General features: G+C 47.8%; 1 protein-coding gene across 3 annotated transcripts in view; it reads left to right on the top strand.

Moving 5' to 3' along the window:
- The first annotated feature begins 15,048 nt into the window (after positions 1–15,048).
- Positions 15,049–23,492, top strand: part of CUNH19orf12 (chromosome unknown C19orf12 homolog) — a 15,442-nt gene continuing 6,998 nt past the window's right edge. The window contains exons 1-2 of one of the 3 annotated variants that reach the window (XM_050124509.1): positions 15,049–15,343; positions 20,151–20,320. In XM_050124509.1, coding sequence (XP_049980466.1) covers positions 20,161–20,320 — 160 coding nt within the window. In that variant the 5' untranslated portion in view covers positions 15,049–15,343; positions 20,151–20,160. The remainder of the gene's footprint in view (positions 15,344–20,150; positions 20,321–23,492) is intronic. The other 2 variants (XM_050124510.1, XM_050124508.1) reach the window with 2 other exon arrangements.

Genomic DNA, 23,492 nt, shown 5'->3' on the forward strand with positions numbered 1-23,492 from the left:
CTCTGTGTAGCCCTGGCTGTTCTGGAACTCTGTAAACCAGGTGGCCTCAATCTCACAGAGAGAGATCCACCTGCCTCTGCCTCCCAAGTACTGGGATTAAAGGAGTGATGAGTCACCACCACCCATCCGGCTACAATCACATCTTCAAAAAAAAAAATTTTTTTTTTTAGATTTGTTTATTTTATTTTACACGTCTGAGTGTTCTGCCTGGATGTACGTCTGCACCATGTGCTTGGTGCCCCAAGAGGTCAGAAGAAGGCATCATGATCCCCTGGAGTTAGAGTTATGGATAGCTGTGAGCCACCCTGTGGGTGCCAGGCATCTCCTCTGCAAGAGGTGCCATTAACCGCTGAGCGGTCTCTCCACCCCCCTACCCTCACTAGATAACTAGCGAATAGGGCTTAAGGAAGACTTCAGGCCATCAGTGACCTTCCTCCCAATGGTTACGCCACCTCACTACACCAGCACCCTAAAGACCACAGAAAAGCTGGAGGGTATCCAAACCATTCCCCTTACCAATAGAGTTGTTGAACACCAATGATGGTTTCAAGGTTATTAGCAGCAGTAGGGTTTTGTCTGGCTGCTGCCTTGAAGGCTTGTGAGAGAACAGCCCTGTAATCTGAAGGGCTGGAGAGATAAACACACTCTGTCAGTCACCTACCTGGCTGTGGTTGTTTTGTGCCAAGTCGGCTTACTGTGCCCTGTTGCACTTTGCCTGGCTGAGCATGCGTACCTGTGTGGCCTTGTGGCCCCGTGAGTGGGGAAACCGCACAGGAGTCTGTGAGGGTTTCTGTGGACTCCTCAGAAGCCTGATGCTGAGGCCCTGGCTACTCACAGCAGTGAGCGGCCTTGTTAATGATCCTGCTCATCTCCGGGGATTTGCCTCCCAGCTCCAACTGCCCCGGAGCCGGAGATAACTGGGATGGCCAAGTTGACTGAGACAACACCGCAGTGAATGGAACACAGGGCCGCTCAGATCTACTGTCCCTAGACAATCGGGGCATCCCGTATAATCACTGCTACGTGAAAATTTCAAATTTGGCACATCGAGAATAGTTCCATCACACAAAATTTGGGGAAAGCATAAGTCATTTGCAGGGTCTTTTTCACCACGTGGGGAAAGACCGGAGACAGGATCTTGTGCCCACTAGTCTCATGGATTTCCTGATCTATAGCGCCCCCTAGTGGTATCTTTGACTCATAACCGCCGGTTCTGAGAAAAGCCCGGCATTGAATCTCAGCAAGAGCTATGACTCACACAGTTTCTTTCATTGTTTGTTCTCCAAAAAGACATCCGCTGTTCGAGTCTTTGGAAACTAAATTTTGTGCCGCCCTTATGTTTCAAATAGAGAAGGCACAGAGCTTTGCATGTGGTTCCAAAGGAAAATGCCCACGTTTTCACCACAGGAGGCGGCTAGACAAGCTAAAGGAGAAGTCGGTTCCTAGTGTGTGAATGACACACATGTTCCATCTGAATCTCGTCATCGCACCTGGCTGGGAAACAGATCCTGAGAGCGTCTGCTCTCGTTAGAGTTTGCCCCGCAATCGACTTCGGAGCATCTGTGTTAGGTGGTGAGCGCTGGCCTGATCATTTCCCCAAATAAAGCTCTCTTTGCCGTAGTTGGGTCCTGGGAGCTCGACATTACGTGGCAAAAAGGCTTTGGACACACCCCAGTGTGAGGTCTATTCTACACTTTGGGTAATTCGTATGCATGAGAAGACAGCATCGTTTTGGGTGTAATTTTCAAAGGAAGTATTAAGGGCAAGAATTTGATTTTAAGTGATGAGAAGGAAAAAAAAAGTGTGAATTTAATTCCAGACTCTAGAGAGAAGGAAAGAAGATGTGATGTTCTTGTCTGAAACACTGCAAATCACTCTAGGGTGGCCCACAAACTTCCCGCCCTGCCCACCTGTTCACAAGATGGCAGGAATTTCTCCAGTATGCCCGGACTCCTGAGAACATAAACTCTCAGAAAAGCGCCAGGCGGTGATTACCCACGCCTTTAATCCCAGCACTTGGAAGGCAGAGGCAGGCGGATCTCTGTGAGTTCGAGGCCAACCTGGTCTACAAGAACTAGTTCCAGGACAGGCTCCAAAGCCACAGAGAAACCCTGTCTTGGAAAAAAACCAAAACCAAACCAAAACAAAAATCTCAGAAAAGCACTCAAGCCCCTGTGTGGACAGAAAATTGTGCACATTAATGGATTTTAATACACCAAAGGCCCATTATCTTACATTTAATTAAATCATTTTAATCATTAATTAATTTTAAAAATTATTAATTTTAAAATTAATAAAGATAATTTTATTTATTGGATATTTTTACATGGGTGAGGGTACCTGTGTATATTTATATGCATTATGTGTCTTCAGGAGCCGAAGGAGGCCAGAAGAGGGCGTTGGATGCCCTGGAACTGGAGTTGCCGACAGTTGTGAGCTATTGGATGAGTGTTACGGAGTCAGATCCCAGTCCTTTGTTGCAGGATATTTGTTTACTCTGTGTGAAGGTGTGGTTGTTTAATAAAGAGCAGAAGGGCCGGTATCCGGGCAGGAAAGTTTAGGTGGGACTTCCAGGGAGAGGGAGAAATTCAGGGGAATCTGGGAGAACAATGGAAAGACACAGAGGAAGCTGGACATAGAAAAACGGAAGAGAGGTAAATAGCTATGCGGCAGAATGTAGACTAGAGAAACAGGGCAATTGCCAAGCAGTAGTGGTGCACACCTTTAATCCCAGCACTCGAGAGGCAGAGACAGGGGGATCTCTGTGAGTTTGAGGTCAGCCTGGTCTACAAAATGAGTTCCAGGAGAGGTTCCAAAGCAACAGAGAAACCTTGTCTTGAATAAAACAGAACAGAAAAGAAAAAATAAACAGGCTAATTTAAGTTATAAGAGTTAGTTGGAAACAAACCTAAGCTAAAAGCCAACCTTTCATAATGAATAGATCTCCATATCATTACTGGGGAGCGGGTGATCCCAAAGAAAGTCCAAGTCCAACTATAGTCCTTTGTGAGAGCATTAAGTGCTCTCAATTGCTGAGCTGTCTCTCTATCGCCATCAGAATATCTCTATCTATCTATCTATCTATCTATCTATCTATCTATCTATCTATATCTATATATTCGTTTTGTTTGCTTTTTGAGACAGGGTTTTTCTGTGTAATAGCTCTGGCTGTCCTGAAACTCATTTTGCAGACCAGGCTAGCTTTGAATTTACAGAGATCCACTTGCCTCTGCCTTGCAAGTGCTGGGATTACAGGCATGTAATCACAGGATTATACTGCCTGTAAATGGAGGTTTCTCTCCTTCCCACCAGTCCTGAATAAACACTCAGGGCTTATATTATTTATAAAAGTTTGGTCAGTGACTCAGACTTATTACTAACTAGCTCTTACTTTTAAATCAACCCATTTCTATTATTTTATATTTTACCACAAGGCTCGTGGCTTGTTACCTCACATCTTGCTTCTCCAGCAGCTGCTGGTGTCTCCCTTGACTCTGCCTTCTTTCTTCCTGTATTCAGTTTGGCTTTTCTACCTAGCTATATTCTGCCCTGCCATAGGCCAAACCAGCTTTATTTATCAACCAATAAAAGCAATACATATTCATAGCATACAGAAGAAGGGCATTCCACATCAACTACCAGGCTGTGCTACCATCACCTCCCAGCCAAACTATCTTTTTTTTTTTAAATATTTATTTAGGGCTAGAGAGATGGCTCAGCGGTTAAGAGCATTGCCTGCTCTTCCAGAGGTCCTGAGTTCAATTCCCAGCAACCACATGGTGGCTCACAACCATCTGTAAAGAGGTCTGGCGCCCTCTTCTGGCCTTCAGACAGACACAGACAGAATATTGTATACATAATAAATAAATAAAATATAAAAAAAGACATTTGATTTAAAAAAATATTTATTTATTATATATACAATATTCTATCTGGCATGTGTGCCTGCAGGCCAGAAGAGGGCACCAGACCTCATTACAGATGGTTGTGAGCCACCATGTGGTTGCTGGGAATTGAACTCAGGGCCTTTGGAAGAGCAGGCAATGCTCTTAACCACTGAGCCATCTCTCCAGCCCCCAGCCAAACTATCTTAAAGGAAACAAATTCTAAGTTTATATTCTTGAGGATGGAGAGATGTCTTAGCATCTAGCCAGACATGGTGGCATATGTCTTTAAAACCAGAATTCAGGAGGAAGAGGCAGAAGAAGAGGCAGGAGTATCTCTGTGAGTACATGGATAGCCTGGTTTGTATAGTGAATTCTAGGACAGCCAGGGAGGAGACTATAGAGGTTCAGTCCATTATCATTATGGCAGGAATCATGGCAGTGTGCAAACAGACATGGTGCTGGTGAAGTAGCTGAGAGTCTTACATCTTACAGGCAACAGGAAGTCGATTGAGACACCTGGCAGTATCCTGAGCAAAGGAAACCTCAGAACCTGGACCCACAGTGACACACTTCCTCCAAGGCCACACCCACTCCAACAAAGCCATACCTCCTAATAGTGCCACTCCCTGTGAGGTTATGGGGGCCAATCACGTTCCAACTACTACAAAGACCCACCTTAAATCTGGGCCACTTCTTCATGGCAGCCTATACAAAGGACATGGAAGAAGGCCGCACCTGCTCTTTGCCTGCTTGCTCCCATCCTAACTTCACTGACATTAGAGCATACTTCTTCAGGATTCAGATGTATACTGTAAACCAGCCAGGACATCCAGTCTCGTGAACTGAACAGGTATTGGATGTTTGGACTTTCCTATGGAAGTCAGCCATTGTTGGATTAGCCAGAACACAACCTGTAAACCACTCCAAAAAATCCCCTTTTATATATTTAGATTCATTCTCTCTGCTCTGTTATCTAGAGAATCCCAATACACTGTCTCAAGACAGAAATGGTTTACATTCTCAAGATCACATTTTTGCTTATTTGTTGTTTTTTTTTTTTTTTTCCATCAGCCATGAGGAGATGAGTATATACCTATGTGTGTCTGGGATGGCAGATATCACCAAAAGCTAGAAAGTTGGCCAGCCTGGTTGTCCAAGCCTGAAGTCTCAGCTACTAACGAGGCAGGAGGTTCCAGGTTCAAGGATGCTGGGTCACACCATGAAGTCAAGGTTAGCCTGGGTAATTTAGACCCTGCCTCAAAAGGAAAAGTACAAAGAAGGCTGGGAATGTAGCTTAGCGGCAGAGTGCTTGCCTAGAACCCACCAGTGAGAGGTTGCGTGCATGGCTTAGTGGTAGAGCCGCTGCCTGAATCCCCCAATGAGGGGCTGGGGGCGTGGCTCAGTGGTAGAGCACCTGCCTAGAATCCCCCAGTGAGGACCTTTTGGGTGTTAGGACGTTTTTCCTCTGAAAAACGTGACCTTTTAAGAAACAACAGGAATCCTTTGTAACGGTTTGTTTTGCAAATATAACTTGAAGAGATGCGGCTTCCGGGCTGCTTTCCAGTTCACTCATCCCCGCTCCCCAACCCTTTAATTGTTTTTGCTCCCTCTCTGTGCCTCCTGCAAAGAAATTCCAGGCTCTAAGAAAGTTCAAGGCAGGTGGGGAATGGACTCTCCAGTCCCGCCCAGCAGAAAGGAAGCTGGTGTCTGGTTCGCTTGTGCATCCTGGCGGGGTGATTATTTCAATAATAAAGGACAAGAAAAAAAATTATTTCGTGTAAACAAAACAAACACCCGGCCTTGATTCATTAATGTCATTGAAACCGCATGCAAATGACAGGGTGAAACTTAGCAGAAAGCAGCTTGGTGCAAACAACAGGCATTGTTTGGGAGCGCGGTCCTTATTCGTTTCAAATCCACAGGCACGATTTCCTGGGTGTATAATTGTCTCCCCTCCCCACCCCACCCCCCCACCCCCGGTCCCCGACAGCGAGGCTGGGCCCTTTGTTTCCCTGGCTCGCTGCGTGGAGCGGGTGCCGAGCGTGTAGCCCCGCACAGATGCCGCCCGGCTTTTGTTTTAGAGGCCGAGATATAGAGAGCGGGGCGCACGTGTGTTGGGTGTCCCTGGGCACAGTCCCCCCTCCTTCCCGCCCGCCCCATTGTCTACCGCCTGGCTGCAAGTCGGTTTGCTACCATTGTGCAAATGGTAAGTTTCTACAGATAATGCAAGGAGCTGCTTGACACAGATCACTTGGCTTGCTGAGGTTGAGCCCCAGGTATGGCAGCCTGCAAAGCGTGTGCCTCCCGTCCCTGAAGCAATGAGAACCTGCGGAGGAGGATAGTTAGGACTCACAGAAATCAGTGGGGTTAGGCCTGACACCCACCAAGGAGGTAGCCTCCAAAGGAATCCCGGGGTGTCCCTGAAATCCTGACCCAAAGATGATTTGACACCCTAAAGGTGGCCTATTCCAGACCTGAACACACGGAGTCTCCAGCAGGAGGGATGGCATCATGGGAGGGGACTCTGGGCTTTGGTGTGAGAGAGGCTTTCCAGTACAGGACTAGGGAAGGGCTGGAACTGGAAGCCTGAACACATAAGGTGGTCGATGTGTTTCAGTCATGAAGCTGTAGGCTAGGGAGGGATCGAGCAGAGTGCAGAGTTCGGAGAGCTCTGACAAAGACCATAAACAGCAGGTCTTGGAGAGACGGTTGAGCAGCTAAGAACACAGACAGCAGGTGATCTGAGCCCAGCACTCACATAGGGTGGTTCATAACTTCAGCTTCTGGGGGTTTGGAGGCTTCTGGATTCATATGCACAAGCATCCATGACCTCCCATCAATGTTATTTGCAACTTGGGGGAGTGGGACTCTGTGCTTCCCAGGACCTCGAATCTGGTCCTCCATCAGCATCTCTTGACTTAGCCTGCAGGGGTTTCCACCAGTGACAGCGTGTGCATGGCATAAGGCAAGTGAGAGTGTATCGGAGTGTGGTACTGATGGGGACAGATAATTTGGGGACTTTCCATAGTCCTTATTCTCCTGTGGGAAGGACGAATGGCCTGAAAGCTGGGTGTGTGGTTCAGGATTTGAGGGTGATCTGAAGCCACTGCAATCTGTGATGGTTAATTTGAACTGTCAGCTTGACTGGACTTAGAAACACCCCATGCGGTGGGCTGGTGTGCAGGCCTGTGCACAGAATAATTGAAGCCTCGAGTTTCTCTATTACTAATGACAGAAGAGACTCACAAGTGGCAGCAAACAGCCCCTCAATCTTAACACAACCAGACATTTTTTCCCCCTTCTTGTTTTTAGAGACAGAGTTTCTCTGTGTAGCTCTGGTTATTCTGGAACTCACATTATAGACCAGGCTGGCCTTGAACTCACAGAGATTTGCTTGCCTCTGCCACCCGAGTGCTAGGATTAAAGGTGTGCTCTGCTACCACCCACCCGACTAGACTTTTATTTTTTATTCAAACTACACTACAAAGCAGGGCCTGGGGGCATGCATTGATATTCTTAGCCCTGGGGAAACTGAGGAAGGAGGGTCATGAACTCAAAACAGTTTAGACTATGAAGTCAGATACCTTCTCACAAAACCGGGAAGGGGGTGGCGAGCATGCTGTGGCACACACCTTTAATCTCAGTACTATGGAGGCAGAGGCAGTAGGATCTCCATGAGTTTGAGAACAGTCTAGTCTATAGAGTGAGTTCCAGGCCAGGACTTCATAGTGAGACTCTAGAGAAAGAGAGAGAGGGGGGAAGAAAAGAGAGAGAGGGAGGGGGGGGATGAAAAGAGGAGGAGGAGGGGAGAAAGAGGAAGGGAAGAGAGACACGCGCTCATTTGGAGCTCACTGTTCCAGTACAGATTTTCCCTTCTTTCTTTGGTAGATTTTTGGAGCAGGGTCAATGAACTCAAAACAGTTTAGACTATGAAGTCAGATACCATCTCACAAAACCGGGAAGGGGGTGGCGAGCATGCTGTGGCACACACCTTTAATCTCAGTACTATGGAGGCAGAGGCAGTAGGATCTCCATGAGTTTGAGAACAGTCTAGTCTATAGAGTGAGTTCCAGGCCAGGACTTCATAGTGAGACTCTAGAGAAAGAGAGAGAGGGGGGAAGAAAAGAGAGAGAGGGAGGGGGGGATGAAGAGGAGGAGGAGGAGGGGAGAAGAGAGAGAGGAACCAGCAGGCAGGCCCGGTGATAGGGGGAGGAGTTGGTATTAGTGAGGCAGACTTCTGGGAGTATCTGTGATGTTATTTCCGGAAATACTGAGGACGATGACTTAGTCGCTGGACCAGTTCCTCGGTGGCATCATTAGTAAACGGTGAAAGGCAAAGCAGAGATGGGAGAAGTGGTCCCAAGGGTGTTTTATCTTGCCCTGGCCCTATCACTTTTTCCTTTGCCCCTTATTCAGCAGAACCTGAAAATCAGCCCTGGCCACTTGCTCTCCCACCACGATTGCCCAAGGACATGGGGCCAAGTGACACTGGACCCTCTGAAATGATACCAAATAAACCCTTTTTTAAGTTGTTCTTTCAGTTTTTTTTTTTTTTTTTTGGTCACAGTGACCTCTGGACTAACACACTGGTCCAGGCAAGGAGATCGCTTTCCAAATCCCAGTTTAAGTCTGCAGCCCCAACTCTTCGCCAAGCTACACCACCATCTGAAAAGGGCTTTGCCCACTCTGAGAGCACCTTCGACGTTTCTATGTCTCTACTGTCACTAAAATAGTTTTCCTTCTCAAATGCAGCTTTTCGCCTTAATTTATTCTAAGGGTGGCGAGGATCTCCTTAGCAGAGTCCTGGGTATGACTGTTTATGCCTGTAATTTCAGCTTCTGGGGGGGAGGTGGAGGCAGGGAGATCATAAACTCAAGACCAGCTTGGATTACTGTGGAGTTTATGCCTCAAAGATACCACAACATGGGAACTGGAGAAATGGCTCACTGGCTAAGAGCACTGGTTGCTCTTCCAGAGGACCTGGGTTCAATTCCCAGCACTTAAAACTGTTTGCAACTCCAGTCCCAGGAGATATGACAACTCCTTCTCACTTCAGGCACCTGCAATCATGTGCCCATATTCACACACAGACTATATATAATTAAAAAATAATAAAGATAAGCCTTAATATAAAAGCACAATACATATATCCCTTTATACACACACACACAGATGTTCATAAATGATCCAGATTAACCAGAAGGTTTATATTATTTATCTTATGTGTATAAGTATTTCTCCTGCATCACCTTCACGCCTGGTGCCCGAGTTGGTCAGAAAAGGGCGTCAGATCCCTGGGAACAGGGGTTACAGGTGATTGTGAGTTGCTGTGTGGGTGCTGGGCATTGAGTCCAGGTACTCTACAAGAGCAAGAAGTGTTCTTGATTGCTAAGCCGTATCTCCAGCATCCACTAGATGAAGAAAATGTAAAGCATACTGGCCAGGATGGCTAGCGAGTGAATACCATGAGTGACCTCACAGCATGCGTCTGAAGCAGAAGAAAACATTCTACTGTTGAAGAAACCCTCAAACCAACCCGGGTTAAAATAAGTGCACCTGTTGTAGCACTAAAGTAAAACTACTTAGGAAAAGAAAGGATTTCCATCCTATGAGCAATTTGAAATAAAAACTTCAGAACCGCAAGAGTGACTCTACCATAATTTTCTGTAATAAACATCTATTATAACAGATATAGCAATACAATAAAAGTCCCATTGTTCCAGAAACTGTATCATAACTGAAACAGGATAATTATAGAAATACTTGTGTGAGAATTGCATGTTCAACAGAACCATTGAAAACTCATTGTTCTTAGACTGAAAATAAGTCTTCTGAGTGGGAAACTCTCCCACGCCCTCTGAGAGGAAGGCAAGGTGGATTCTTCCCCCCCCCCCCCCAGTCTTTACGGCATTGTAATCTTCCAGAGTCCCCTCAGACCCATCTGTGACACATTCTCTGGGCCTCATCCAGGAGTCAGTGCTATGCCATATCTGGAAAGCTAAAATTTATTAGTGCGGTTTGAAGTAGGGTCTAGTTCTTTTTCCATTCTTAAAAAAAAAATACTAGCTGGGTATGATGTTGAGTGAATTCAGTCCTAGCACTTGGGAGGAAGATGCAAGGATAACCCTAAATTCAAGGCCACCGTGGTAAGATCTAGGCCAGCTAAGGCTACACAGTGAGGCCCTGCCTCAGTCCTCACCAAACACAACACATTTCCCAACACATGTTTATTGTATGAGGGCTAGGTTTCGTGACATTTTTGCTCAGGTGTATTATATACTTGAACCTTATTAACCCTGTTATCCTCTCCGGTGCCCATGCTGTTCTGGTTTCTTGTCCCAAATAGTGTCTTTCCTACTTTCATAGAGTATGGTTCCTATTTTAAATTTAATTTCTTTTTATGTGAATGGATGTTTTGTCTGAATGTGTGTCTGTGCACTACTCATGTGTCTGGTTCACACAGAGACCAGAAGAGGGCATCAGATCCCCTGAAACTAGAGTTACAGTGAGCTGCCATGTGGGTGCTGGAACTCTATACCCAGGTCTTCTGGAAGAGCAGCTGGGGCTCCTAACGCTGAGCCATTTGCATATTCCTCCCCCCCCCTTTTTTTTTTCAAGACAGGATCTCACTGTGTAGCTCAGGCTGGACTCAAAGTTTTAATGCTCCTCTTACCTCAGCCTCTCAAATGCCGAGACAATAGGTGCATGCCACCACCGCCTGGCCTTCATCAGGCAGATTCGGGGTGCTGCAGAGCTGTGTCAAATTCATCTGTAAGTTCTCCCTTAGAATCCTCGGGTTGCCTTGTAGACATGGGTCATTGACACCACGCTGGTACCACTGGTCTCCTGTTCTTGGCGGACACGGCACTTTTCCTTGCTTTTCTCATTTAAGTCATCACAATAAGCCCAGGTTGTTGAGAGCCTTGTCTTTATTTCTTACTTGGGACGGTAAGGATGAGTCGGGGAGCCAGCCTAGGGCTTTGTCTGGAAGCTGCATTTGCACTGTGTTTCCACCGAGCTCTGCTGTTTATTGTTAAATGTGACTTTGGGGAAAGTGATAGGAATTAGAGAGGAATCAGGGGTTACAGAGCCTGCCAGCCAGCCATCTCCTGTCTCTGCTAATGATTTTTAATGTCCCGCCTTGGGTAAGTTGGCACTTGCAAGGCTGGGGACCTGGAGGAGATTTAGGCGGTGATGATAGCGGAGGGAGGCATGGCTGTGCGGGGAGGGAATGACAGTAATCCTGGCAGCGATGACACTGCACGGAACACCACAGCAAACGTGCAGACGGATGCTAAGTGGCCACCAAAGGGGTGTGATAACGGTCTACGGAAATCTGAAGGATGATGACGGATGAACCTTTGGGTTCATCCCAAAGAGCGATGGGGCCAAGGTGAGATTGTCAGTGGTCTCCACACCACCCTGGCCCTGACTGCACTTGGAGAGTCAAGCTCTCCCGAGACTGGAGTGCCCGTGGTCCTCACGCACACGCTGGGCTTGACATAGGCCTGGTCTGAGCATTCTGTCTATGTCCTGCCACGGCGCGGACGTGGATCTGTCAGGCACGTGCTCAAGTCTCACAGCTGGCATTTCGTGAGGTCCTGGTGTTATGGGTTTGTCTTTGTTACTTTCTGCGGCTGTGGTAAGACATCGTGACCAAGGCAACTCATAAAAGGAAGGGTTTCACTGGGCTCACAGTTCCAGAGGTTTAGAGTCCGTGATGGCAGAGGGAAAGCAGGGCGGCAGGTGACTGAGCAGCAGCTGGGAGCTCACATCTTTTCATGTATGTATGTATGTATGTATGTATGTATGTATGTATTTATTTATATTAATTTTTGTTTGTTTGTTTTTTGTGTGTATGCATCTGAATGCAGTTGCCAGTGGAGGTCAGAGACATGAGATCCCTTTGAAGCTGGAGCTAAAGGTGGTCCTGGGAACTAAACTTAGGTCCTCTGGAAAAGAGGGAAGTTCTCTTAACCACTGAGCTTCTCCTCCAGCACCAGAGAGCTCAAATCTTGACCCACAAAACAGGAAGCTGAGAGCACACTGAGTGTGTTACCAGTCTTTTGAAACCTCCAAGTCAGCTCCCAGTGACACACCTCCATCACCAAGGTCACATCTCAAACAGGTCTACCAACTGGGAACCAGCTATTTAAACAGAGGAGCCTCTAGGGGCCGCCATTCTCGTTCAGCTACCAGGTTGAATTGTAATCCTCCTGCAAAGACATGAAGTCCCAATTCTGTCACTGTGTATGTAACCTCATTTGAAAGTAGGGTCTTTATGGATGTAATTGTGTAAAAATGAGGTCATGAAGGTAGGCTCTTAGCCACCATAATTTGTGTCCTTAGACAAGGGACTGGAGGACTGAGGAGATGGCCCAGTGCTAAGTGCTTTGTATGCAAGTGTGGGGACCTGAGTGTGAGTTCCTAGCACCCATGTGAAGAGCCAGGTACATACGACTGGGGCCCCAGCACTGGAGGTGTGGGCATAGACAGGCAGGTCCAAGGAACTAGTTCACTAGACAGTCTGCCTAGCTGAAACAGCAACACACTGACTAACTCAGTAAGAAGCCTCAACCTAAGGCGATAAGGCGATAAGGAAGAGCGTCTTAGTTATGGTTCCCATTGCTGTGAAGAGACACCATGACATGGCAACTCTTTTTTGTTTTCTTTTTGCTTGTTTTTTTTTCTTTTCTTTCTTTCTTTCTTTCTTTCTTTCTTTCTTTCTTTCTTTCTTTCTTTCTTTCTTTCTTTTTGAGACAAGGTTTCTCCACGTAGCTTTAGAGCCTGCCCTGGAACTCTCTCTGTACACCAGGCTGGCCTTGAACTCACAGAGACCCACCTGCCTCTGCCTCCCAAGTGCTGGGATTAAAGGCGTGAGCCCACCACTGCCCAGCTACAGCAACTCTTACAAGGAAAACATTTAATTGAGGTGGCTTACATTGCAGAGGTTCAGTCCATTATCACCATGGTCAGACACGGCAGCATACAGGCAGGCATGGTGCTGGAGAGGTAGCTGAGAGCTCTATCCCTTGCACAGGCAACAGGAAGGAAGTGATTGGTCTACTGGGCATGGCTTGAGCATATATGAGACCTCAAAGCCCGCCTCCACAGTGACACACTTCCTCCAACAAGACCAAACCTACTCCAACAAGGCTGTACTTCCTAATAGTGCCCTTTGGGGACCATTTTATTTCAAACCACCATAGAGAGCAATAAAAGCATGTCTTATTATGGCCTCTTCATGTACACACATAGGTGTACCAGCCTACACACACGCATGTACCAGGTACACATATACCACACACACACACACACACACACACACACACACACACAGGAGAATGCCATACAGCAACAGAGAAAATTAACACTGCAAGTCAATGGTTATCGACGACTGGTGGCTTTAGCAGAAACTAAAAGAGACAGGGGTCTTTCCTACAGGCTCAGGGGAAGTGTCTTAGTCCCTTCAAGCTGCTGTAACAAAAGAGCAAGACAGGAGATTTATGAACAACGGAACTGATTCCTTAGTTTGGAGACCAGGAAGTACCAGCAGCTTCCAAGTCTCATGAAGTCAAGCACCTCACTGATGGAGGAAGGAGACAACAAGCTCCCTCGGACCTCTTCTACAAGGTCACTAGTCACCTCCTAAAGACCCATTCTTAGTACCACTCCCTACCAATAGCTTTCATTGTGTGAATTTCGGGTTGGAAGGGGAGAGGGTTGAGACAGGGTCTCCATATTCAGCCTCAAATGTTGTGTTTTTTTGTTTGTTTGTTTGTTTGTTTGTTATTGTTGAGACAGGGTCTCAAACTCACTATGTAGATCTGGCCCATCTGGAACTCTCTATATAGTTCAGGCTGACCCCAAACTAAGAGATCTGCCTGTCTTTGCCTTCCAAGTGCTAGGATTAAAGGTGGGTCCCAAGTGATCAGACTATGGACGTACACCAGCTAACCCTTCTGTGATGCCTCCTCCACAGACAGCCTCAGCCGCTAGTGAACACTTCTAGCCTTCAGAGTGATCATTTTATGACTTCATTTGTGTGAATGTGTTATATCCTAGCCTCTCTTCTCCACTGAGCTTTCTTCCTTGCTCCCTGCACCTCTACCTGCTTCTTGTACTTTCTATTCTTAAGCAAAGGAGACGACAGTCCAGTCCTCTAACGTGCCACCAGGGGCGCTGCCAGCGGGGGCCACTGGAGCACCTCACTCAGCGTAGGCAGAATTGGAGCAGCGAGCTCAGTTAACTCTGGCTGGTTCTTGAAAGTAACCCAAACTCAGGGGGGAAAAGTTCCTATTCGAAGGAGGACACCAATTTTCCACACCAGCCAGGAGAAATCTTTCGAAGCTTTCTCACAAGAAGACAAGAACACAAATCATAGAACTTTTCATGGGAAAGTCTGTCTTCTGGGGGCTCGCTGTACTGCCACAACCCAGGCAGAGCGTGCTAGAAGCTACACAGACCCAGACTGCAGTCCACACTTTCTAATTGGGTGGCATTAGCCCGCCCAGCTCCTCTGAAACTAGTTTGCCAAGGACAACCGTTCCTACTCAGCAAGACTTTGCTCAGGGTTACAGTTCACAGTACTGGGAGATCTTCCAGAAGCCTCTTTCTGACTAGGGATAGTTCAAGGCTATCCCTGGGGTCCTTAGAGTCAAGAATGGGGACTGCTCTACGGACCTCTCAAGGTTTTTCGGCTACTCTTTGTTCTCCTCCAAATTAGCCTCCCTTTGACAGGGCAGCCCCTGCGCACCCCACTTAGGCCCCAGAGTTAATCAGTAGCAGATCCTGACAGCTCAGCCCCCGGCAGCATCTTCCAGGCACAGGATTCCGGGGTGGGAGGAAGCCCCTTAAGGTCACACGCCCCACGCAAAGGGTGCTCGGAGAGGACCTTCCAGGAGCGACCCCGGATCCTAGACGTGAGGTTGGCTATAGGACGGGGTAGCCGGAGTGGGTGGGTAGGTGGGGGAAGCTTTGAGTCCCGGTGTGTCCTCGGGTCACAAAGTCCTCCCCATTCCCGTAGGGTCACCGCTTCCAAGCCGTGGTCAGTGTGTGCCAACCAACCAGACGCTGGGGCGGGGCAGGGGGGGGGAAAGGGATGCCCCGCTGAACCCTCAGGGTCCTTCCCTCCCAGGCCTGGCCCCACTGAGCACCCGGACCCGCGGGGACCCGAGGCACGGCGACCCGGAAGGCCGGCGGAGCCGGAAGGAAGGAGGGCGGAGCCAGGGCGGCCGTGGCCTGTGAGCGCCTCGCTGGCGCTGGCAGAGCGGAGCCGGCTGCGCGCGGAGCGGTGCTCAGTGTCCCCGCGGTCCCAGACGCCAGCACGGTAAAGGTGCGCGTGGGGAAGCCAGGGTCTGCGGAGCCGGTCGGGAACCCCACGGTGTCGGGCACACTGCTGTTCATCTTCACGCAAAGGAACCGTGGCGCGGACAGGCCTAAGCTGCAGCGCCGAGGTTGGAGTCGGGGCCAGCTCCGAGCGCAGTCTGGATGAGCGCGGGTGTGCGGGAGTGCGCGTGCGTGCTGCGGTGACTCCCACAGCCTACCCCTGGCTCCTTACGGGAGGGGACATGGCACTGATTTAGAGATGGTCAGGAAAGATGTCAGGGGCGCAGAAAGCCAGATTAGTTGGAGTTGTGGTTGAGAAGCGGTCTATGACTAAGTAAGTGGATAAGGTGCCCGTAGGCAGAGGTGAAGGCCCGAGAAGAGGGCATCGCACCACGGAGAGCAAGAGTGCCGGGTGTCAGCCCCTGGCCAGCCCAGTCTGCGATCTGTGTAGTGAACCTACCACTGATACCTTCTGGTCTTTCAAGAGAAGTCAGGAAAAATCTAAGTTGTAAGATATTATTGCCATTATTTTGAGACAGGGTATCACTATATAATCCAACCTGGTCTTGAACTGTCTGCCCTCCTACCGTAGCCTCCCCAATGCAGGGGCCACAGAGCTGTGCCAGCACGTCCTCGACGTCCTCTTGTTTTTAAATACCAACAGCCAAGTAATTAAAAGACAACTTTGTGTGGTGGAAGAATGGGATGATGAACTTGATAGAGGCCAGATTTCAGCTTGGAGTTTGTAAATTCCGGAAAGGAGAGCAAGATAATGAATGACCTCTGAGCAAGGGCCAGTTCTCCACACTCTTTCTGTTTCGTTTCTCCACCAACACGCACTTCCTCCTTCCACAGTGGGGGTTGGAACCCCCGCTTTGCCCAATATTGCTATAAAGGACATGGAGGTCCCGTTAGCTCTAGAGCCTCCTCCGTTGTCTCTCATAACTTGACTGAACTCAGTTGAGGCTGCTATGCAAAGGCTTGGCTTCCAGAGTCCGGCCGTCATCTTCCCGCTAGTCTGGATGACTGTAAACCATCAGGGCTCAGTTAGCATCTGCCTTCCCTGCGGCCCGCAGGTGGATCAATCAGGACCTGCTCTGAGGACAGCATTATTGAAAAGGTTGTACTATTGCGGGAAGACCCTGTCTTCTGTGTCCTCAACTCTCCCGGTCAGTGACAGACATGGATGGCCCTGGGCCGGGAAGAGAAGATACGGGTTTCCTTTCAATCTTGTGAGTCTGAAGAAGGCAGGAAATGAAAGGGTTTCCCAGGGACTCAGGAGCCGGGGTGGCAAACCGTACTTCCACAACATAAGCCTGCTGCAGATGTAACTTCTGAAATTATTCTTCGAGAAATTTAAACCCGCCTTGCCTTGGCTTGTAGACTGCAGACGCCTGGCTGGAGTGGAGCTGCCCTTGCCCAGCTCCCCTGCTCCCTAGCACCTGCTAAAGAGCCTGGCTTGTCCTCTTGCACTGACTTAGGTGGAGATTTAGGAATGGCACGGACGTGTTGGTGCCCAGTCTGCCCCACTTAAAATTATCCAGAGCAGGTTTGGGGATGATCGAGGGTGAAGTGCATAGGAACATTAGCCCGTTCCCTGTTGTCCACAGTTTTACCTTCTGTAGTTTTATCTAACTGTAGCCAAATATTAAGTGATGAAATATTTTTTTTAGAAATAAACAATTCGTGAGTTTTAAATACTTAGTAAGTTTTAAGTGAAGGGTTTTCTGAGTAGTTAGAAATTCCATCCTAAGTCGTGTGATGCAGTCTCCTGCCATCCCTCTCCATTCTGCCGCAGATCTGAGTCCTCCTTTTTGTCCAGTGTGTCCACAGGGTTTACCCTACCTTCCTGCTAGTCACTCGGTAGCCCTAAGCTGTCACGTTGTGGGTGCCCAGTGCTTGTGCCAGTAACCTCGTTTTATGAACTAAAGACTCCAAGGCTTGAGAGTTACAATGCAAAGGATCCAGGACATAAAAGCTGTCAGGACAGATTAATCAAGCTTTCGGGCATCTACTGGAGTCTCAGAATGTATGCTTTATGGATGGGGTGGGGGGGGAAGCTACCGTATGCATCTCTGTCCTGCCTCTTCCACGTGCATTTTCTTGTTATGCGAAACCCATTCTGAGAGTGCAGATTCGTTATTCTGCGGAGAGTTGATATGTGGAGTGCTATCTGCGTGCTGGTGCTTCAGGACCAGAAGGGCACAGGCCTTCTGCTTCTGGGCATGGGGGGTGTCCTGCCATCTTCTGAGACCTGGGCTGAACCTGACTTTTTCCAGTGTAACCGACAGATTAAACAAAAAGCTGGATCTGCACCAAAGCTAATCAGGATGGGAGTGAGGTGTTAGTCTTTTGAAAGGAAGGCATTCATCTAAAGTTTATCAAAATTGAGGAAGGAAACAGAGACAATGGGTAGTGCAGACCAGTAATACCAGGGCTTAGGAAGCCAATGCAGAAGGCCATCATGGAGTTTCAGACTAGCCTGGGCTACACAGCAAGTAAAGAAGTCTCAAAAGGGTAAGGGTGAGCAAAAGGACCATTTCAAGGGGTTGGAACATAGCATACTTCTTCCTTCTGGGAAGCCATTGTGTCAATGTGGTGACTCCACGGGTTCCTTACAGAACTCAGAACTCCCAGAGCCAAGAAGACGGTTTAACATTGAGGGATTCTGATTCTGCATAACTCTTGGGCACCGAGAGAAAAACCAGCTAACCGACCAAAGCCTAGTATAACCCAAGGCTGTTGACTGTAGCCCTGGAACTCCCTCAGCAAGGTCCCTTAGCTTCCTGACAAGTCTGTCTCTCAGCCTCACAGGAGCAGGAAGTGTGGGAGTCGTCAGGAAGCGTCCTGCTGCTTTTTCTCCCCCGCCTTATGGAGTGGTCTGTCAGTGTGTGGGCTCTCCTTACCCACCAGTCCCTCTGTGGGGCACAGTGCCTCTCACCCATGGCTCAGCCTCTGCCTATCACTTCCCAGCAGCACGGCAATGTGTCCTGGTCCTCACAGATTGCCTACGGTCATTATTCATAAGGGCTCTCTGTCGTTTCATGTGTCTTGGAAGTCCCATGTTTTGAGTGCAGGCAAGCCTTGATCTATTGTGTAGCCCAGACTGGCCTCAGACTCATCTTGATCTTTCTTTGACTTCCCAAGTGCTGGAATTGTAGCTATGAGCCACCATGCCAATCATCAAACCCCCCAGAAATCTGATTTATTTTGTTTTGTGATGGCTTCATCTTGCTAATTCACCTTGTTTCTGTTTTTTCTTTATCATTAATTATAATACGATTATAATAATATTTAATGTATGATATAGATNATATAGATTTTAATAATTAATTATTAATTAATCATTATTATTTTCTTTTTGATAGAAAAATCTAGCTATCTACTCCAGGCTGGCCGTGGGTTCGCAACCCCCTGCTTTAGCTTCCCAAGGTCCGAGAGGACAGCCTGTGCTGCCCTACCCAGCTCTTGTCTTAGCACGTGGCGTCCCAACAGGGTCTGCAGTGCCCTTGGCTCTCCTTAGCCACTCTGCATCCCTTCTGTGTACCCCTTGCAAGGGTCCATCCTTGTTTTTGCACTGGGGCTCAGACTCAGAGCATTTTTTGTGTGTGTGTGTGTGTGTGTGTCTGCCGTAAAGATCTGCATTTTCAGCCCCATTTGAGCTCCATCTTAAAAGCCGAGTATCTTGACTCCTGGCTCTGGGTTACATAGCAGGCAGATGCCAGTACAGCCTCAGAATCTTGTCCTTTTCCCTGTTTCTGACTTGGCTCAGATACCTTGTCACACGCGAGGGGCCATATGGCTGGGAATTCACTGTCCCTGCCAGACTTTCTGTGTTGAAGGTTGCGGGGCCACTTGATGAATGGCTGCTGGCGTGAGAGAGGTCAGGCTTAGCTAGCTAGGGGACTGGTAAAGCCTATGGCTGAGGCGCTTCCTCGTTTGTCCGGAGTCTAAAGCTAACCAGAGGGCACGGCAGACCTTTCATCCACTTCGCTGCTCCCGTTTGCTTGTTAGCAGATGCCCAGCTTCTTGGCGACGGAACCACACAGGGCTATGTGCCCGTCTGACATGCACACGGCCAAGCAACTCTTCTTTCCGGAAGGTGGGCGCTCTTCCTGAGATGCTAGAAACTGATACATTTGGATCAAAATACTCATAAGCTCATTAAAACTTTCCTTTTCCACCACAGGGTACTGGGGTGCTCTCCTGATATCCATGGGGCAAAAGTCTGAGGCAAAAGGATTATGGCCAGGCCTGTGTAGCAAGACCTTATCTCAAAATAAATAATTAAACTAAACAGATTGGTCCAGAGTAAGTAGCAAGGAAGGCCTTATCTCAAAAATAAACAAAAGTAAAACAATGAACTGGAGAGAAGACTTAGAGGTTAAGAGCACTGGCTGTTCAGGACCCCTGTTGATTACCAGCACCCATATGGTGTCTCACAGAGGTCTGTCTCCCCTGTTCCAGGGGATCATGGCCTCCAAGGGCACTGCATGCATGTGGTACACAGACATGCATGCAGCAGAACACCTGCTTGCTTTCTTGCTTTCTTTTCTTTTTTTGGTTTTACGAGACAGGGTTTCTCTGTAGCTTTGGAGCCTGTCCTGGAACTCCCTTTGTAGACCATGCTGGCTTCGAACTCACAGAGATCCTCATGCCTCTGCCTCCCGAATGCTGGGATTATAGGCGTGTGCCACCACCGCCCGGCTCTTTCTTTCTTTTTTTGAGACAGGGTTTCTCTGGAGTTTTTGGTGCCTGTCCTGGAACTAGCTCTTGTAGACCAGACTGGCCTTGAAATCACGGAGATCCACCTGCCCCTGCCTCCTGAGTGCTGGGATTAAAGGCGAGCACCACCACTGCCCGGCTTCACTTTCTTTTTAAGTACACATTTGGGCAAACATTGAAACCACTTATCTCGTTGAATCTTCCTTTAAGGTCTGCCGAGATGCCCATCCAGGTAGATGACATTATGAAGCTCCTGTGTTCCATTTCCCACGAGAGAAAAATGAAGGCGGCCGTCAAGCACTCTGGGAGGGGTGCCTTGGTTGCGGGGACAGTGGCCTTCGTCGGTGGTTTGGTTGGTGGCCCGCCAGGAATTGCTTTTGGTGAGTGTGTCTTCACAGGTACAGCCAGCCTTGATTCAGGCCTGTAATCTCTGTCCCTGGGGAGGCAGGAACATGGAGAGTTCAAGGATAGCCTGGGCTACATAGTATGTTCCAGACTTCTGGCATGCTTGAGGGTTTTGGAACTATATGGAAGAATGATCTGATCAGTAAGAATGGTACCTACCACATAAACTGTGCAGGGATTCCATAAGGCCGGGGCTTCTGTATGTCGTGTGTCCTCACAGCTTCCCTGTGATGCAGGATTCTCTTGGCCTTGGTGTTTGCATCTGTCAGGCCTGGGAGGCACCGCCAGGAACCCACTGGCTCTGCCCTTTCCATAGAGATGTGTCCTTGAGTCTAAAGGTACTGGAGTACCTGGGACCTCCGGATGTCCCCTGTGCACACCATTGCTACCATGTTACCTTAGAAGGGAGCCACAGAAACTACATCTGCCAAGTTCCTTCCATGATCAGGTGCTCATAGCCTGGCCGTGTCTTAGTTTGCTTTCTGTTGCTGTGAGAAAACACCATGACTTAAAGCAACTTGGAGAGGGGCAGGTTTATTACAGCTTCCAGTCCATTATGAAGAAAAGTCAGGGTGAAAACTCAGGCAGGAACCGAAGCAAAAGCCATGGAACGCTGCTCCCTCTGCTTGCTTCCTCCTGGGATGGCCACCATGGACCGTTCAGTACAGTTTTAGCCGGCATCCCCACTGCAGGCTGGCTACCTGCAGTGTGCAGCTGGGTGCTTCTTTACTGACTGCTGTTATATGTACTGTGGTGGGGTCAGGCACAGTCCTTCCTTGACCCCCGTCTTCTAGACGCTATTGCTAGGTGATTTTCAGTCCTTACATCGTGACAGGCTGAGCAGACGGAAGCTCTTTAGCGCTGGGGCTGGTTTCTGGTTTCTGTTTCCCAGCTTGCTGACAAGTGTGTCCATCTGTCCGTCTGTTGTCCCCACCCCCCTGCCACTGTACAGAACATTGCATTGTATGAAAGCTACGTTTCATAGAAACAGATGGCTCAGATTTTTTATTATCTTTTGTGATTTCAAATTCTGTGAATTCAGGAGTCCCAACTTCAGCTTCTTCTTACAAAAGAAGACAAGCCCATTTCTTGTTTCCCCGGTGACACCCTCACATTCCTACTCCTGTCTCAGTGATAGCCTGATTGGGGCTGTTTTATCGTAGAGCCGTGCGCTGACTCTGTTGTGGGAGCCCGTCTTTTATTCCCGTTGAGTAAAGCAGGCAGAGAGTAGCATCTCTAGGGACTCTGCTTCTGGTCCCTGGTCACGGGTGGGTGCTTCATTCCCCCTAAAAAACACAGGAATTGTCCTTTCTCAAGAGACCTGCTAGCCATGTGTGCATGGATGTCCTGATTACCTCGGCATTGAGTGCCGCTGTAAACCAGATATTGATGTTCTGTAAGAGTTAATGCTGATGCAGATGGTACCGTCAGCTCTAGACGCTCACGGTGTCAGGAGGAAGAGTTCAGACAAACTTGTGAATGAACTGGTTTTCCTTCCCTGGAATGCCTCTTTCCTTTAGAGACTGGCTGCCCCAGTATTGGGCACCAGAGGAGCTGTCTGCCTCCAGGGCCATGCTGCTTGGATTCAGAAAATGTGGGTGTCACTCTCTGTCTTCTGAGCCCAGCCTACAAGTGGGTTCTCACCAAGCTGTGCTGCTTGTTTACTTAATTAAATATTTATAAAGTGTTTTATTTATTTTTATTTTATGTGTGTGGACGTTTTGCCGGATGGTTATGTCCATGTACTGTATGCATGCAATACCCATAGAGACCAGAAGAGGGCATCAGCATCTTTGAAACTGGAGTTAAGGACGGTTGTGAGCCACCCTGTGGATGTGGAAATCAAACATCATTCCTCAGCAAGAGCAGCCAGTGCTCTGCTCTTAACCAATGAGCCAACTCTCCAGTCCCACCCACTCTTTTTGAGCTGTGATCTCTCTATGTACCTCAGGCTGGTCTGAAATGATTGATGTATTCCAGATTTGACCTCAAACACGAGATCCTCGTGCCTCAGCCTTCAGAGCGCTGGAATTGCAGTCATGGTGTCCCCAGTATTAAACAAACGTCTCATTTTGGAATAATATTATATACGTGTAGGAGTTGCAAAGATGGTACAGAAAATTCCCGTGTGAACAATCCCATTGAAATCAGGAACAAGACAAGGTTATCTACTCTCTCCATATCTATTCCGTATAGTTCTTGAGGTCCTAGGTAGAGCAATAAAACGCCAAAAGGAGATCAGGGGGATACAAATCAGAAAAGAAGAAGTCAAATTCTCACTATTTGCTGATAATATGATAGTTTACATAAGCGACCCCAAAAATTCTACCCAGGAACTTCTACAACTCATAAACACTTTCAGTAATGTAGCAGGATACAAGATTAACTAAAAAAAAAAAATCAGTATCCCTCCTGTACACAGATGATAAATGGGCTGAGAAAGAAATCAGAGAAACATCACCCTTCACAATAGCCACAAATAGCATAAAATATCTCAGAGTAACTCTAACCAAACAAGTGGAAGACTTATATGAAAAGAACTTTAAATCTTTGAAGAACACACCAGAAAGTGAAAAGATCTCCCATGCTCTTGGGTAGGTAGAATTAGCATAGTAAAAATGGCAATCTTACCAAAAGCAATCTCCAGATTCAACACAATGCCCATCAAAATCCCAGCAAAATTCTTCACAGACCTTGAAAGAATAGTACTCAACTTCATATGGAAAAGCAAAATAACCGGAATAGCCAAAACAATCCTGTAAAATAAAAGAACTTCTGGAGGCATCACAATCCCTGACTTTAAACTCTACTACAGAGCTACAGTACTGAAAACAGCCTGATACTGGCATAAAAACAGACAGGAGGACCAATGGAACTGAATCAAAAACCCGGATATTAATCCACACACTTTCGAATACCTGATTTTTAATAAAGAAACAAAAATATCAAATGGAAAAAAAGAAAGAATATTTAACAAATGTTGCTGGCATAACTGAATATCAACATGTAGAAGAATGAAAATAGATCCATATCTATCACCATGCACAAAACTCAAGTCCAAATGGTCAAAGACCTCAACATAAAGCCAGCCACAATGAACCTCATAGAAGAGAAAGTGGGGAGTACACTTGAACACATTGGCACAGG

Source organism: Alexandromys fortis, unplaced genomic scaffold (genome assembly GCF_014885135.2).
Source record: "Alexandromys fortis isolate MF-2015 unplaced genomic scaffold, M_Fortis_MF-2015_v1.1 scaffold_198, whole genome shotgun sequence".
Lineage (NCBI taxonomy): Eukaryota > Metazoa > Chordata > Mammalia > Rodentia > Cricetidae > Alexandromys > Alexandromys fortis.